The 18,612-nt window shown below is 32.1% G+C and overlaps 1 protein-coding gene across 2 annotated transcripts in view; it reads left to right on the top strand.

Annotated features, from left to right (window-relative positions):
- LOC144440862 (adenylate kinase isoenzyme 5-like) overlaps positions 1-18,612 on the top strand; it is a 31,562-nt gene that overhangs the window by 2,425 nt on the left and 10,525 nt on the right. For both annotated transcript variants that reach the window (XM_078130294.1, XM_078130293.1), the window contains exons 2-8: positions 6,988-7,177; positions 8,923-9,012; positions 9,595-9,767; positions 11,279-11,392; positions 15,243-15,434; positions 17,466-17,553; positions 18,526-18,602. In XM_078130294.1, coding sequence (XP_077986420.1) covers positions 6,988-7,177; positions 8,923-9,012; positions 9,595-9,767; positions 11,279-11,392; positions 15,243-15,434; positions 17,466-17,553; positions 18,526-18,602 — 924 coding nt within the window. The remainder of the gene's footprint in view (positions 1-6,987; positions 7,178-8,922; positions 9,013-9,594; positions 9,768-11,278; positions 11,393-15,242; positions 15,435-17,465; positions 17,554-18,525; positions 18,603-18,612) is intronic.

Genomic DNA, 18,612 nt, shown 5'->3' with positions numbered 1-18,612 from the left:
GGTATTCACGTTTCAACTTTTGTAATTCATGTATATGTATATTAACAGCGGGTTAATAATCAGAGAAAGTGGCATAATTATAATCTTGAAAATAGTTATCCTTGTAATCTTAGAACTTATAAAACACACACTAGTGTCAATTCTCCTATGTTAACAATGACATGCAAGATGTTTTGATTATGGAGGAAATAAGAAAAATTAAAAAACTAAACTGATTTGTCAGAACTTCAGATGATGTCAAATTGATCAAATTTGAATTCCTTCAGGGTATGTTGAGAATGGTAATTTGAAATCTTCAGTAGTTTGACTACATGGCAAATTGTCATTATGTGGCTAGCATTTACAAATTGGATTTCAATATTCTTATCAGCTTTCTGTGTTTACCACAGTTAATTCTCAAATAAGAATTCTGTCTCCCCAAGCAATTTTGTAGAGGTACTTCTCAAACAGAGGATCCCCAAAAGAATTCAGAATCTCCAATTTATACTACTATAGTATAGTTCATTCTCAAATAATCAAGTTGTATTTTCCAATCAGTTCCATCAAATTTATCAAGGTCAAATAGAAAATAGTATAGCCTGTAGACTTAAGGCTATCTGACTCAACATACTGGCTTTTAATACATTAGTTAAATTGCCAAATTGAAGCCGGATAGCCAAGTGCCTAGGTTAATAGTAGTGTAGAAACAGAAACCGGAGAACACTATGTCATAGTTTTAATAGTAATGACAGGAACATATATATCTATAGTCAACATCAGATTTAAGCACAAAACAAACATATAGGTGATTTGATAGGTACATAGACAAATAACTCTATCTTAAACCAATGTTTTTATAAGACAGGGAATAAGAGGGAAATTTTGTCTTAAACTTAAAGCTCATAGTTCTATAAGGAGTTCTGTAAGGAGACCTGGGTAAAATGTGTGGAAAGGCAAATAGAATTTTATAAAAATATAGATGGAGAATGTCAGTATGTGTAAAGAAATTAGGGTATATCTTTTATCTAGTTTACTGTTTGTATGAAAAACACTACAGATTAAAATATACAGAATGTGTCATCAATGTGTAAAAGTTTCAATATTTAAGGGCCATTACTCCTGATTGGACTTCTTGGGAGTGAAATTCTCAGTCTGTGGCGGACACCCACAAGGGTCATATTAGTATGATAATTTATAGTCTAGGGATTATAGTAATGTGTCAGGTATAAGTGGAGTTGAACAGAGAAGTCATACAGAATTCCATGGGTCAGCCATTAGCAGTAAACAGATTATGACCTCACTGGAGGCTGTCATTCTCATCGTATCCAACGGCAACGGGATACAATTCTGCTTGTAGGCTATTGAACCTTGGTATATCAAAGTCTGATAAATTGATTTAATATGTGCGATTATGATTGGATACTACTAGTACTAATATACAACTAGGCTCACAATGTAGAATTGTAAAGGGAACTATAGAACACATCAGAGTTCTGGGTAAATGCTGTAGATTTTGAACCTGGTCTGCAGATAGGGAAATCTGGTAAAATTGGTATTTTCTTCATCATATTAATACAGGGCTCGAAATTAACAGTACCGGGGTAGTCCCATGCCAACAGACTACCAATTCTTGTCATGTGGCTACCACAATTTACAGTTCATAGCCCACTCAGGCTACCACTGATTATGAGATGAAGATAGGAGATTTATGGACATGAAAGTATTTTAATAAGACACATACTTCCAATAGAGGAAATCTGTTTTCAGGAATATGGGACTACAGGTCACAATACTTGGGTTACCAATTTCTGAAATGGGTAGCCCACCAAGACTACCAAAGAAAACAGTTGATTTCAAGCCCTGTAATACATAGGTTTGGACAGTAATTTGGTAATAAGAACCTAGGAAACCCAGGTAGAGCTAGAATGTGTGGTTTAACTCAGGTAGATTTTATTGCCCCAAATAAAAAACACTTTCAGGAAACTTGATATAATGTGTAGGAAGACTCCAATATATTTTACCTTGTTATTGCCCAAAGCGCTACCATACACTGATTTAAATTGGATTGGCATTCAAGATTTAATAACAAAATGGATTCAACAAGAAAGCACTTTCTAAAGATGATCATGTTGAAAGGTTTCTTCAGAATAATACCACAGATTTGATGTGAATAGATTAATGAACCATGTATGTAGACTATTCAAATCTTAGACATCACAGTAGCAAGGTAGGAAATTCTAATAATCATACTAAATTTGTTATTAATGATCAATCTCTTTCAGAGAAAAAAATTATCTCAGACATTTGTGTAAACATATTTTGACATAATTATTTATCATAATTTGAGATGTTGAACTTTGAATAAATTATAATAATTATTATATTAATTTCATAATTAATTAATCTTTATTTTTAAGAGAATATAATTTAAAATATGCAATATTTAGTGTGGCATCCTAGAACTTAAATATAATATGAAACTGACAGGATAGGTATAAATGCAGAATTTCAAAACTTAAGGAGGATAAATTTGAAGCAAAGTATATTTACTAAATTTTAGAACTGATGGCTTAGAATAAATTTTGTTAGCGTAATATTTTTTTCAGTTCTTTATTATATATTTAATTTGCTGTCAAATTTTAATATGATTTATTTTATAATGAGGTATATTAATTAATTTTTTTACATAAATAGGTTGATTGATTTGCTAACGAATAATTAATAATATGTATGTGTGAACTGCTGTACACACATTGTGAGGCAAACATGTTATCAGCTTTTTATACTAGGATCAATGGAAAGTACATGTATTGATTATAAAACGGTTGTACAGAAACGAGGACAGTCGCTGCTATGCTGTTTTTACCATGTACAGTTATAGTTCATTCCTCAAAGTTAGTAACCTTTCTACAGCACTTATTGTCACGCTTACTTCTTTATTGTCACCTAGTTCTATTATTAGCATTTTTTAGGTGATTTTGGCCGTTGAAAATGAGTTAATGAATTTAAACAGTTTCCTGTTACCGTATCTATAGGAAATTAATAGGGAAGTGAAATGGGAATGTTGATGTATGTCAGCACCATGAAAGGAGGTCAGTTAAACTTATAAGAGGTGATCTTGTCAGCAGGTGTTACAAATGTGAATTGAAAATATAATAGAAAGTATTAATTGAATTGATAATCTAGCTGTATGATATATAGTGTGATATTAAATTTATGGACGCAGTGTTTTTTGTTGTGGTTGGTAACTAAGTGAAATTTTCCTGAGTTGTAAACCGGGGAATGTTATCAAGCAATATTCTATATGATATCAAATATTGAAGGTTGTAGATTTGATCACATACAACCTCCCACAACCCCCTCCCTTAACTCCTGCCCTCAACCCCCTCCCCATTACTACAGGATTGTTTTCATTTCATGAACTACTGATGAGTTCCTTAGGTGTCAAATACAGGCTGTAAATTTTTGTCACATCACCCTGCCGCCCCCCCCCCCCCCCCCCATAGTCTAGTTCGTATAAGCTATTGTTCCGATTTATACCACCACACGTCTAGTTAGAGACCACATTGGCATCCAGACTACCCTTTCCCTCCCCATCACTAGGGATTGATGTATTTAAGAATATGATATTTAGGCAGCTGTATTCTCAGAAAACACATTATAATATAATCAATAGTAATTTACATAACAAAAAGAATTATGTTAATCAGTACATGCAAATCATTTCCAAGAAATCAGTGGGTGGAACCTTTATAAAGGGCAATGGAGAATTATTATGGGTTGTGTTTCAAGCAGTGCAGGTTACATTACAAAATGTTTTGTTCAAAAATCTTCACAAGAAGAAAACTTAAACACATTGTTAAACTTTTTGGCTGGGGTAGTGATTTAATCAGTATTTAAATTTTCTTCTGATAGTTTAAAAATCTTCTTAAAAGAAACTGGACTTTTGAGAGAGAAATAGAATTTGCACATATTCATTCTAAAATTTAAAAGAGGAAAACTGCTTCAAGTCATGATTTTGTATCACAGGAAAAGATATGATTGAAAATTTGAAAGAATTCGGAAGAAAATCTAGCAATTTGTATTTGAGATCAGGTCAGAATCAATAATTTATATCTAGTCTTCCTACCTAATTTACTGAGTTTAACGTTTCTTTGTTAACTTTGACGCACATTTCCTGATTTTATTACGCTGCGATCCACTCATCCCTTCACTACATTAAGCCTATATAAAACCGTCTATTGTGCTGTCGACTATTTTCTGTGTGTCATTTGCGACTCAATCGTCATAAAATGGAGAAAAATTGGCTGAGTGATTTAAGCATTCCTTCACTTCGTTAAGTCTACATAGCTAGTCATTGTGCTTTGGTTCATTTCCTGTATGTCATGACGTGGATACAATCATCATAAAATGCAGAAAAACTGAGCAATTTAAAAGTTGTGCTCCATTGGTAGTAGATATTGGAAGTAGAAATGTGACGTAAATGTTAGTTTTACTGTTTGTCCTAAAATGAATTCTCAGCATGTGGCCATAGAAAGCTTCAAAAATGTTTTTCAATGCAAGGAAAACAAGTGGAAAATACAAAGGTAGATATTTTATGTACAGGATTTGATCTAAAAAATTGTTTGGTTCTAGTTCCCCACCCCCACCTACAAAATGTAGTTTCTCACTGCTGACCTTAAACCCTTTTTTACACATTCAATAAAAAATTTAATAAAATCGAGAAAGTTGTATATCTCATGAGAAATAGTGGATGTGGAATATGACATCAACTTAAAAAGATTATAAAACTGTTCTTCCAATCTGTAATGTGGCTGTACATCTGATGAGAAGAAACCAATAACACAGAGACCAAATGGAAAACAATGGAAAACATAACTACCTGAACTAGACACTCACACATGAAAAAAAGACCGGTATATAGCAAAATAAAATAAAGAATCTACCTACCCCACCTATTCTAAAATTGAGTGTAATCGGAACCACAAAAATTTTTTTAGGCCCTAATGTAATATTCTGAAGAAAAAGAGTAGTTCAGTATTTTTAGTCTATGGTGGAGAAGGATATTGTTTTTTAAAAACTGCACCTTTTCACACAACCCCCCCCCCCAACCCAACCCCCATCTTGTGGGAAGAGAATGAAAAAAAAAATTCCAATTTACAGTATGCTGAATTATAATTTTAATTTCCATGTTTACATTCCAATGTAAATTTAGGACAAGTCTGAAATGGTCTAGAGTAAGGTATTATGAGTGAGTATATTTTAAGGTCTGGGGGGACCTAGTTAACAAGGGAAAAACATTGGTAAAACTTGTACAGATTTTCTCACCCTGAACCGTATGTACCATACCGTAAAATATATTACCTTGAGAACCCAGGTAGATTTTATTATGTTTGTCACCATTTAACAAAAAACATTGATAGGGAATCCTGGTAAAATACGTAGAGAAACTCAGGTAGATTTTACCTGCTTGTTGTCCTAACAGATACACTAGTATCAGTGGTAGAAAATCCTGGTTTAGTAGGGAATTTAGTTATATTTTACCCGTGTACTGCCATAAACAAAAAAGTTGAAAAACACAGTCTGAATGTTAGGAAACCACTTGAATTGTGATTGTAGATATGTATCGTTGTTAGGTGTGTACTGCCAGCTCAACAACGATACACATAACAATACCTTAGCTGCCCTTGAGACAAACATATAGTAGTACAATGTATTGACATTTGTCCACTCATGGATTCAAAGTCCATTAAATACAATAGGTAGTAGCAGTTTTATGTCCCATTAATATATTTCAACATTTACAACTCAAAGGATTACAATTTTCACATTTTATCAGATATTTGTAACTTTGACAATCCCTCGTTTCTAGGTGTAACTCGAACTTAGAGGGGTGTACAGGTGTTACTGTGCAGTTTAACTTCAGTTTGACATCTAGTTTTTAATTAAATGTTGAGTACATGAAATCTGTTGTTTGAAATTAATCAAAAATTTGTGTGATTTTATTTGCAAATATTAAGAAAAAAAATGGAAGTTGGTCTCAGATTATTTACCTTGTATCTTATACATGTAAGATTTGAATAAATTGTCAATAAAGTATATAGTGCATCTCGCAACTTAAAAATGTACACCTAATGTTTGTGAGTACGAGAAATCTTTCCTCAAATCATGTGTATCTGTGTCATAAAACCTGAATTAATTTTAGCTGATTGTCCTCACTTTGTACATAAAATTATACATAGCAACCCGTCAATAGATTTTTGTCCTTCCCCCCTTTAAAAAAACACAGTAGCTAGGAATTCATACATGTATGTATGTGTAAAGTGCATATGTTTTTACAGTGTGTGTGGTACAAGTATTGATTGATTAATATAATTACTATACCTAGACCATGAGGTTTCTATGCCTACAGGGTTTGATAATTAATGTTACATACACAGTTTTCACTCTAAAGGTTGTGCCAGTAATTTGTTTGTCAGCTTTGTAGTTCTATTTATAATGTACAGAGATTGAAGGTGAGTTATCAAATGTATGAATCTCTAATAAAAAAGAATTAAAAATGGAACTTGCACAATTTATTAGTATCAAATTTCAATTAAATTTAAAACTATAAATGCGTAAGATTTTATTCCTTAGAACAAAAGTTTACCATATGTGTGTGTGTGTGTGTGTGTATGTATGTGTGTATGTATTAGAATTTAGATTAATTCGTGACTCCATTTTTTTGTATATATTAGTGGTGATAAACTAGATTCAAAAAAAGATAACTATGACATATTAATAAAAAATACATTTGTATATAAACAAATTAATTTTGATGACTAGATAAGAACTTACTTAATATCTTTATTTGTAATAGAATATTCAAGGATATAAACTGTAATGATGTTGTTAGCCTTAATCCCGTTGTACATGGTGATACTTGGGGTGGAGGTGTGGGTGTTTGATATATAGCAGTAGATCGCAGTTAATAGTAAATTAAATGCATCTCAATTTATTTCTCTACAGAGTTTGATGACTGGTTTAATGTACTATAGACCAGAGGACCATGTGACATATCTGCAAGATTGTTTACAGAAAGCCAAAACAACGGGCGTCGAGAATGTCAAATGGAACTCTTTCGTCGAGGGAGCCAAACGTAGTACTCCGTTGCCACCAATCACTCCCACGTTATCAAGAGAACCAACATTCCAAACAGGTTAGTAGTTTCGTCATTGCCAACTGAGAATCAGATAGAAACGGTTGCCATGGTAACATTGTGATCAGTAATCTTTATATAGCATGTCAGTACTTTATTTGTACAAGTCTTTGACGCAAACAAGACATTCAACAAAATCATTCAGATCGTAGATGATCGTATCAGAAGATGTCTGGAGGTTAGTTTGCTTTAGAAAAATATTCAAAATGATTGTAACAACATTTTACCACTCACCACACACTTTCGTTTTTATTTTATTTATTTTTTGCATGTTTTATTACAAGACCTTGAAGTAAAGGAAAAATTTGCAATTTCTAACTGCTGTGCAAGCAAACCATAGGAGCCAAACTTCTTATAAGACTAGCTTCATATATTCATGAAAAAAACCAGAAGCAATCGGAAGAATTTGATATTAAAATCCGTGTTAAGCCACAGGCTGTGTGTTTCCATATTTGATTGCAGTGATATCGAACAAATCATAACATCAGTTATATTTAGTATCTTTTTGCCTAGATCAATCTGTGTGAAGTGAAATTTGAGCTTTTAGTCGTTTGTGTTGATAATGATGTTATTTTTGGCTTGGAATATTTTTGAAAATCTGAAATAGGCTTGAATTTCTAATAGAATGTTTAGAAAATGCATCAAGGAAAGTTCAAATGTTAATAGATTTCTTTGTAAAGAAAATTGCTGTGTGGCAATAGATTATTAAAATTTGGATTCAAATTTCATTTTTAAGCATATAGGTTATCAAAGAAAATGTGTCATGTAAAGAAAATTGCTATGTGATGATAGATTATAAAAAAAGTCTTCTCAAATTTCAAGACATGTTGTAGATTGTCAAAAGAATATGTGAACGAAAATATTTATGTTTAGTAGCTGTCATTGTGAAGAAAATCACTGTCTGGCAATTACACTTTTTATACATCTAACTTTATTTTGTTTAAATACCAAATTAGAAATGTAAAATTTTCTAAACGGCTAAAATAAAGTGTTATCTTATCTTATCTTATCTATACTTTCACTGTTATCTGAAAATGTCATCTCAAAACAAAGAACACAGACGAAACAGTATAAGTTTCAAGAATTTGATTTTGAGGAATTACATTTCTATTCCTGTCATGTATAAAGAAAAATGTTGACATTTATGCTTCTCTTGGTGCATTTTCTTGTCAACCTACACACTTTGACTAGTGTTCTGGGGACGAGGATTCAATTCACGGTATCTACCAGTCGGCATGTTAGCTCAGCTGATTGCAGCACTCTGACTAGTGTTCAGGGGATGTGGATTCAATTCCTACACGTGCCACTTTTCTTTTCATATTTACAACAAAACCTACACATTTTGAAATTTGAGTACAGTTTTTGATAATCTATTGCCAGACAGCACTTTCTTCATGATAACAAATTTTGAACTGCCTTTGATGCATTTTTTAAATATCATATTATGTTTTAGAAATCTGCAGAGCGAAGTAAAATTTAAAAATTTTACAAAGAAAGTTACTGTGATGTGTTGTTCAAAAAGTCATAGTATGAAGCCAGCTATTTTCTACTGACAGATCCTTGGAGAATACTGCTCAGTGACTTCTTAGATGCTCCAAATTTTATATGGATAATTATACTTTAAATTGTATTTCATTTTGGATATTTTTGACAAGAGACTTGTGCAAACTTACGCCTGTTTGTTAAAGTAATCTCACTCTTTTGTATTTCTTCACCTCCCCCCCCCCCCCCCCCTCCATTTGTAGAACCAAGTATGGCTGATATGAAGAAGACATCTCCATTACCCCCGATATCAAGACAAGGGGGTACACAAGCCAGACTTATTTTAGTTATTGGTAAGTATATTCATATTCAACGAATAATAAAAGGAGATATGAAAATGGGAAAAAAAATATCACTAACAAATTTTCAACTGGTTGCTTTCAAATATCTAGTAAATCATATTTGAAGATAATTCTATAAGTTCATATTAGTGTTATATTCAAATATTATAGCAGCTGGCAGTGTTAGGTCTAGAGGTCCATTTTGTGAAAAAAATGACAAAGACACCAGACTCGTTGACAACATTATTGTTGTAAGTTAAATATGTTTGAATCCCTTGATCTGACCTGCCAGAAAAAAGTAAAGAATTTCCAATAAAACAATTATGGTAACATAAAAGAATATAAACATTACAAGCATCAATAAGTAGCATTTTATTTCACAAACTACAAACATTTACAGTGGTTTTTTTAAGGATGGTAAGTAGGTAAAACTTACCTGAGTTCCCCACTCATGTTACCAATGTTTCCCACCAAAATTATATTACAGTGTATGGGAACTATGCCAGTTTGACCAAATTTACCCCTGTCTGTTACCGAGGTTCCCACACATCAGCAAAAACTCTGATATATTATTTGTTTCATTCACGATCACAGGAGCACCAGGTAGTGGCAAAGGTACACAATGTGCAAAACTTCAGGAAAGGTACGGCTACGTACACATATCAGCTGGTGAGATGTTGAGGGCAAAGATATCACAGGAAGGCGACCCAAGTGAAAAATGGGCAATGTTGTCTGATCTAGTATCCAAAGGAGAAATGGCACCCAAGGTAAGATATGTACCACAAACAAACAAACAAACAAACATATACACAAACAAACAAACACACTAACAAACTTAATGACTGCTATTGGCTTTTTAAGAGAGACCAAGAAAATAACCAAATTTTGAATGAAGAATTATATTTTATAAGAGATGAGGTATCATAATCAGCTTTATTTGTACGTTGCCTTCAGTTGTATAATCTTACATTCAGTACGTTAAATCTGCAGTAGCTGTAACTGTAGCATATTTTGCATCAAAATACAAAACATTTATTCACTGAATGTGGTTCAGTATACAAATGAAAAGACACTATCCTTGCTATTTAGGCATTGATTTTATCTTTAGTATGTTTTAGTACTACTGGTTGAAATCCTGTACAACATTTAAACTTTCTAATTTTTGGCATGGAGTCAATGTATTGTTTCTGCCATCATTTAGACTTACAGACAGGCTTCCCGTTGGTGATTCAGTGTTCCTTACCTCACCAAAAGTCATTACCTTTTATAACAAAATTAACTGTCCCCCTCACACACACACACACACACACACACACACACACACACACACACACACACACACACACACACACACACACACACACACACACACACACACGCACACACACACTTCTATTGTGGCTGTAAACATTTCATAGTGTTATGTCAATCAGATTTTTCAGAAAGAGACACCAGAGGTAGTAGTAAATTCCTTTCTGTGTCCATCAGTAAAGACGAACAAGACTGCAAGAATTACCTATTCAGAGAATAACAATTTAATTGGCCACTACTAGTAACTGTTTGTTTATGTTGCCAACATACCAGAAACAGCAGACAATTGAAGGACAGCTGAATAGAAATACCTACGTACAAGTGTTGTATAAAAACACAACACAGATTTCAGAAAGGGGATGTTATATCATTGAGGAATCACTCTATATTATCATTGACATGCTCAGGGTCATCACGCAGGGGAGTGAATTTAAATGTGATGTGAATAAAAGACTTGTTATTAGTTTACTTGTACTCTTGACAAAAAAACTTCAAAAAGAAAGATACAATAGAATTGATTGAACACTGTGGCATTGACTTCTTCAAAGAAATTACTTTCTTTTTGTATGTTATATATATTGTAAGAAGTTCATTGTCAATTGAATGATTGAATGGTTTCTTCATAAGTTAATATTTGTTTGTACTCAGTAAACAATTTGGCATCAAAGTTGTCATAAAAAAGAAAAAATATTTGGAAACAACTTAAAGTTACTTTTTGGAAGGAACAGCCAGCCTGTACCTTTAAAAATCATAAGAATTCTGCAATTATTTTGAATAAAAACCAAAATTCTGTCAAATTTACAACATTTTGACTCAAAAATAGAGTCTGAACTGTAAGTTTATGAACATGATCGTAATTAAGTTCTAATTTTTCCTTGTAACTTTACATAAACAAAATTGATTTGAGTTGAATGTTTCTTTACATTTGTCTTTTATTTAAATTCTTCATCTATTTTTATGCCTTCAGGAGGAGACATTTGAACTTGTAAAAAGTAAAATAAATGAAAACAAGACAGCACTAGGATTTGCTCTTGAAGGTTTCCCAAGGACCATGGAACAAAGAGAACTCCTTGAAAAAGAGGTAAGTCGTATATGTGTCTCATTTGAAGGTCTTAATACTGTCAAAAGATATCCACAACATAATTTCAAATACTTTAGTGATGTAGACATATTCTTGAATTTATTCAAAGAGATTAGATATGTTTACATTATTCAAAAAGTTTTCCATAGACTTTAAACATGGAAGATCCCTGATTTGCATAATAATCTACATGATTGTAATTTGAATATTGATACACTAATTTGCATATTTTTTCCTTAGTAACTTGAATATTGAAATAGAAATTTGCATAATATGTAGGTTTGAGTGGCTGTGAATTTGATGTGGGATTGATTTATCAAACTAGCACACCAATTTTACATTTAACAAGCTCTTGTGAGCAAAACTTTATATAAATGAGCATAATTTCCATAGTTTCATAGATTTAAATGGCCTCAAATTTACTTTGAGAATTGATTTTTCTAATTAACGTACACCAACATACAGAGTACCATTATTGTAACAAGGTCCTCAGAGAGAAACTGGCTGTCATAAATGCTATTTTTACATGTTTAAATGGCAAATTTGGTATGAACATGATTTTTTTCCCCTAATGATGTACATCAACATACAAAGTAACATTGCAATAACGAGATCCTCAGAGAGAAGCTGTCTTTTCTAAGTAAGCCACTTTGTTGATTCGCTCTTCATATAAATTGAACAAAAGCCATTCTCTGCTATCAATACTTCAGTATAATACACTTCACTGATGACCACCAACTGTTTTAAAAGCTAAGTAACCTGTGTGTACATCAAAATATTCTGCAACTTAAGATGCAACCGACTTATTTAAAAGCTTAAACTTAAACCAGTGTATGTCCAAATAAACAGAATTTAAGAGGTCGATCAGCATGGGAATACTAAACTTGTTATTGTGGTCATACAAAACATGAACTTTTTAACTATTCATTACTTTATAAAGAGAAGTTGCTATTAACCTTTTGACACTTCGCCATATGCCTAGCAGATCTTCATGGGAATGCTACTCCACTGTGTCCTACAAGGAAATGAAAGTGTGTATAAATACACACCCCTGAGTTCAATAAAGAACTGCCTATTTTTAAGTTGCATGGTAAATTTAGCATTATATTCAAGTTTAAGATGTGAATTTTGAACATATGTTTGCTGACATAGATAGAATAATGAAAACGATTATTGGTAAAGTAATATTTTTAAACTTCTTGTTTTGAATACTTTTTTAATCATAATTTTTAACATGTTTGCTGACAAATGTAGGAAAATGACTGTAATAATGGTAAAAGTCAGTTTTCAAGACAGTTTGCTCTGAATACTTTCATGACATTAGTTGTCATATGTGAAGTTTTAAGATATGTTTGCTGACAAATGTTGGATGTTTAGTAAAGTCAGTTTTCAAAACAGCTTGTTTTTGAAAACTTAAATGAATCGTTATTTTTTCCATCATAGATTGTCATATAATATAAATATGTAATTTACTAACTAATGATGTAGGAAAATAAAAATAATTATAACTCCAAAAGATAGCTTGTCATGATATTGTTAGGATTTTTTTTCCATCTAAGGTTGTTATAAAGTGAAGTGAATTTCTAACATTTGTCTATTTACACATGTAGGAAAATGAAAATAATTATCGCTAAAATCAATTTTCAAGGTCATTGTCCATCATTTTCTAGTTAAAATTACAAAAAAATATTATGAGTTATTATTTTAATGCAGCACATTTAAATATGAGTGTATCATTCATAAAACATACTGCAACCAGAAATGGATTTAGGAAGCAACATTTTATGGTAGACCACAGTTTAATAACAAGACATAACTTATCTGTGATATTTTACAAGTAGGTAATTTGATCTCCTAAATCGTAAGCAAAACAAGTTGCACTGACATTAATGTTCACTTGGTATAGAAAACACGATATCATGTTCTAACTTTAATACAGTATAGCATTTTTTATGCAAATAATATCTCTCAGATAGATCCCTTTCATTCCTAGCCTAATACCCAAATTATGGTTTTACTGCTGAAAGAAATTAGACTTTTGCTTGCTTGTTTGTGAAACACTGGAAAAGAATGTTAAAACCCAAGATGTGAAATGTAGGAAACATAATGAAAACTGCCTTAACAAATTTCAACTCAGATGGTTTCCAAAACTTGACTTTAATAATAGCCTTCACCGTGTTAACTAGAGCATCAAGTCAGCAAACATGTAGAGATAGTGAATTTTTTTTAAGTGCTAATATTTTAACCAATATAATTGGATAAGTTGAGAGCGTTCAACTGCAAACTGTCAGTCTTGTTCACTCTATGATAGATGGTGAATTTGGTAATGTGGCAATAGTTGTTAACAACTCTTGCGAGAAGAGTTATTTTCATCATTCTACTTTACTTGAGTGGTAGTATACACTTCCTGTATTTGTATCTTTAGCCCAAGGCTGTTAAATTCAAGACTTTCATTACGGCTACTTCTCGGGCTATTTCAGGAGAATTATGCAGTTACACAGCTGTTTGTATCAAACTCACTTAAATCTGACCTCCATATATTAGACAATATATAATAACACAATACCATATTTCTAACTGAAGTAGATAATCTTTTTATGAAATTCAGGCTTACTTTGGCTTCTTGGCAAGAACCTTGACCACCAAAGACTTAACAATTGATAATATTAATACTAAATTTAATGAAGTTATTGAAAGCTTTGCAATATAATGATTTTATTACCTGTCCAGAATCAAGTTTTCAATTTGTAAATTTGTCATCATCAACAGAGGTATTGTGTATCATTTTTAGAACTTTTAATTTAAATTTCCATTTTTATTAAAATATGAAAAGGTCACATTCACTTATAAACTAAGTGATCATTGTCAGTCAAAAAGTCAAAATGGATATGACAAAAATATCAAATTTTTGCAATTAAGAGTATTACTTTTTTATGCCATATTGGTATTTTAAATCTAACAATATAGAGACAGTCATCTTCAGCCCAAATAAGGAACGTTGCTATGGAAATTTAAAAAAAAATGAAAATGGTCATCAAATTGCTATACGATGCATTAGAGTTACAGGAAATTGGTTAGATAACAAATAAGGAGAGATGAAAGACATTGTAATGGCAGTCAATATTATACCACAGTGACCATAAAAAGAGTTTCCTGATAATTATTATGTTTTTGTCATCGCAGTCATGTACAAATAATGCAGAGGGTGAAACTTCTATTTTGATATAACACATTCCAATTTATAGGTTTTTATCGTCAAAATATTTATGGTTAGTCAGTCATCGTTCATCTTGCCAATCCACACTTGACATTCAGTCATATTTTTTTATGTTTTGAGTGTGGTGAAATTGACATGGTCATGTTCTCAGATTGCAATGAATTATTCAAATCTCAAATCATGTCTTCTGAAAAAGAGAACAGACTAGCTTTGAAAGCAGTCGTACGGGTATTAGAGTTACAGGAAATGTGAAAGCTATCATATTCACGAAATCTTAACCATAGTTTAACATCCAGTAATATTTTTCTGTTTTTTGTATATAATAGTTTGGTGAAATTGACATGGTTGTATTCCTAGACAGTGATGAGTGACATCTTCAATCATGTTTACTAAAGAGAGGCCTAGTATCAATGACAGCATGCAATCAGTTCATGAAATCATATGATATGTACCGAGTTTCAGTTTGATGAAATTGACATGGTAGTATTCTTAGATTGCGATGAATTCTGTCTTCAATCACATCTTCTAAAGAGAGGGCCAGCCTAATGATTGTACTAATGATACGTAACATGCAATCAATTCACAAAATCTTAAAAGTTAGTATGACATGCATCAATATTTTTTCTGTTTTAGTTTGGTGAAATTGACATGGTAGTATTCTTAGACTGCGATGAATTCCGTCTGCAATCACGTCTTCTAAAGAGAGGCCAGACTAGTGGTCGTATCGATGACAACATGCAAGCAATCCACAGAAAATTAGGGTACTTCAAGGAGTACACAAAGCCAGTGGTAGAATTCTTTGAAGAAAAAGGAATCGTTAAAAAGGTTAGTACATGGTGTTACTATGACAACTCAAGATCTTGTTTCCATGGTTACCAGCATCAATGAGGACTGCAGTCTTCACAGAAGAAATAAAATGAGTGGTATTAATATTGCTAGTTCTTCAAGGTCATAGGTCAGAGGTCATGATTTTTTCAAAGCCATAGCAAATTATATTTTTTGCTGCCATAGGATTGCCCAATGAAAAAGGAAGACTTTCAAAAAAAAGAAGAAAAATGATAAAATTGTAATATGGAATATATATGTATATATCATGGTGTGTTGGAGATGTTATTTTATAAAATATTTGATGATTTTTCTCTGAAAAGAAATTCTGGAAAATAAATTATTATGTTTAGAAATTGTAGAAAATGAAAAATACAATATGGAGGATTTATTTGTCAATATTCTTATTCAGAAGAAATCATCAGATGAGTTACGTAATTAATCTACAAAATTCTGATGATAAAAATGGAAATTTTGAAAATTAATTTTATTTATTAATCACCATGTTCAGATATTGTATATGATAAAACTAATGTACAAAATTGAATAGAAGGATGACTTGTGTATTCATTTACAAAGATCTGGTGAATTTTTTTTCCTGAAAAAATTACTCAAAAATTGAATTATTCAAGGAAAGTGATTTGATGTCCATACTTTTAAAGAAAGATAAGATACATTATGGAATATATATAAATTGTTTGGCAAAACTGAAAGAGTTTTTCTAAAAATAAATTTATCAAATGTTATTATTCAAGAAAGGTGATAGGTATTCTTCATAATATAAAAACTTTCTACATTATTGACTATATGTGGTGGGTTAGATATTATTTGGCAATGTTATGATGAATATTTTACTGAAAAGAAACTCACAAAACTAGATAATATATGATTCAGTGATTGCGGGTGTAGCTTTCTTTGGAGTTTATCTGTTTGGTACTATAAGTTTCATGAATATTAACAAGGACTGACATTAAGATTGAATGTGTCTGTGTAAATAACAGATGTAGAAATATGTAAATTTTAATTGGTTTTATATATAATGTCATAGAGAGGGTATTGAGAGTGTGTGATAGGTTGGATATTTTAGTTCAAGCAATGGAGTTAATTTTATAGTTGGGGTTAGGTTTGTCAGGGGAGCATTTAGAATGCTAGCAATAGCAGGATCTGAGGGAGGGAGTGAGTGAGTGAGCTAGCTAGTGTGTGATTGTAAGTATGTGAGTGAGTATGGATGTCACATCCATTGCATGTGTGCTTGCATGAGTGAGTGAGTGCATGCGTGTTTGTGTGCATGAGTGTGTGTGCATGTGTGTGCCGTGTGCATGTGTGTGTGTGTGTGTGTGTGTGTGTGTGTGTGTGTGTGTATGTGTGTGTGTGTGTGTGTGTATGTGTGTGTGCGAGTGAGTAAGTAAGTAAGTGAGTGAGTGCATGCGTGTGTACATGCATGCATGCATGAGTGAGTGACCGAGTGTATTATAAACTCAAGCTAAGGAGTTTACATTCAGGTAAGGAATGAAGTTTGTCATAAATGTGATTTGTATCAATTGCTAGAATGGAGAACATTGTATAAGAGATGTATCTTAACTCATAAGGACTATAGGTACATTTAAATTTCCTAACTCAGACTTCTTGTAAGATATCAATGGCTAGAATGTATGAGAATGTATGAGATAGACAAACTTTTCAGTGCAAGCTAGCCAACAAGTCACAGGTTTGAGATGGATACAAATAGTTAAACTCACTCACACTAATATAATTTTTATTAATCATTAGAATGGGGACAGACTGTACAGTGAGTTATATTTGGGGCTAAGGTTAAAACTTCGATAGGATGTCACTTTTATACATAAGTTGATAATTCATAATGATAACCATATTACATTATAAAGTATTTTATCAAAAAGTGCAAAAGAACCATATGTTAGAAGTTCAGTGAATGAAAGTGATTTTATATTAGAAAAACATTTGATAAAACTTTAAAAAAAAGCAAAATGGGACTTTGACTTATTTGTTTAATTATGTTTTTGTTTACAGATTGATGGTGACCGTGATGCAGATGAAGCATTCTATGACATTGCATCTATTATTGATACAGAGTTTTTCTCACCTAAAACACCAGCAGGTAGGTCTAAAAAATCTATCAATTATACAAAAGATTAGCACTAGTCTATCAGATAGGTCTACTACACTGCTGTCTCAGATTGCATACACTTGTCAAGTATAGAAATTGTCGATTTTAATCTATTCTGTAGAAAAATGAACTTTCCAAATGATAGCACAAATCAAAGGGTTGGGATTCTTCACATCAATTTGATACATAGAGCTGGAATGAAATGAAGTCTGGGGGATTGACTCAGAGATTTTCTTCATTCTCTGTATAATAAGATGCATGTCAATATGTATATTGAGAAGTAATGAATTAAAAATGGGGCTGCGTTACTTCAAGAATTGTGAGGCAATGTCTCATTTGGATTGATGCTAATTAGCGTAGGAAATTGAATTGGCGAGGGGAAGGAAAATATTCTTTATTCTTTTTTCAGAAGCTTTTAAATCCCAAAGAAGTAAATTTTCAGTCATTTGTTAAATTGCTATTGGTAACTGAAATGATAGATTTGGTAATCCCAATGCAAATGATCTTAAAACCAGTTTACACGATAGGATTGCCTTTTTTCCATGCTAAGGTATATTGGACCCATTGTAAGCATTTTGGTAACATAATAGTTTTATTCGCTAATAAGTAGTTTTAGGTAATAGTTAGGAATTTCCAGCTATGCATACTTGCAGTCCACATCATCTTTGCAACCTCTGATAACACAATGGTGATGTGTGTATCCAACACTGCTTGAAAGAATCTGGTCTGTGGTTTTAGGACGTCAGATTTGTAGTATGAAAATATATATTTGGAACATTTTGACATAGCAGAATCATAGTTGAAATTGTGATGAAAAGGCAAATGATGAATGCAAGAGAGCAAGCTCAAGTTTCCGAAAAATTATATATTCTTTATTAGAAATTACACTAATGTTTCAGTCTCACACAAGAGACCTTCTTCAGGGATCTATAATTGATGTTGGTTGTATTTTTTATGTTATAGCACCACCCAGCCCCAGTCTCAGTAGACAAGACCCACTTCCACCAATCAGACCTAGCTCAAAAGCCAGCGGTATACAGGTAAGTGTTA

Source organism: Glandiceps talaboti, chromosome 10, assembly GCF_964340395.1.
Source record: "Glandiceps talaboti chromosome 10, keGlaTala1.1, whole genome shotgun sequence".
In the NCBI taxonomy this organism is placed as follows: Eukaryota; Metazoa; Hemichordata; class Enteropneusta; family Spengelidae; genus Glandiceps; species Glandiceps talaboti.
Note: the sequence above shows the minus strand (reverse complement) of the source record. Positions and strands in the feature narration are given on the sequence as shown.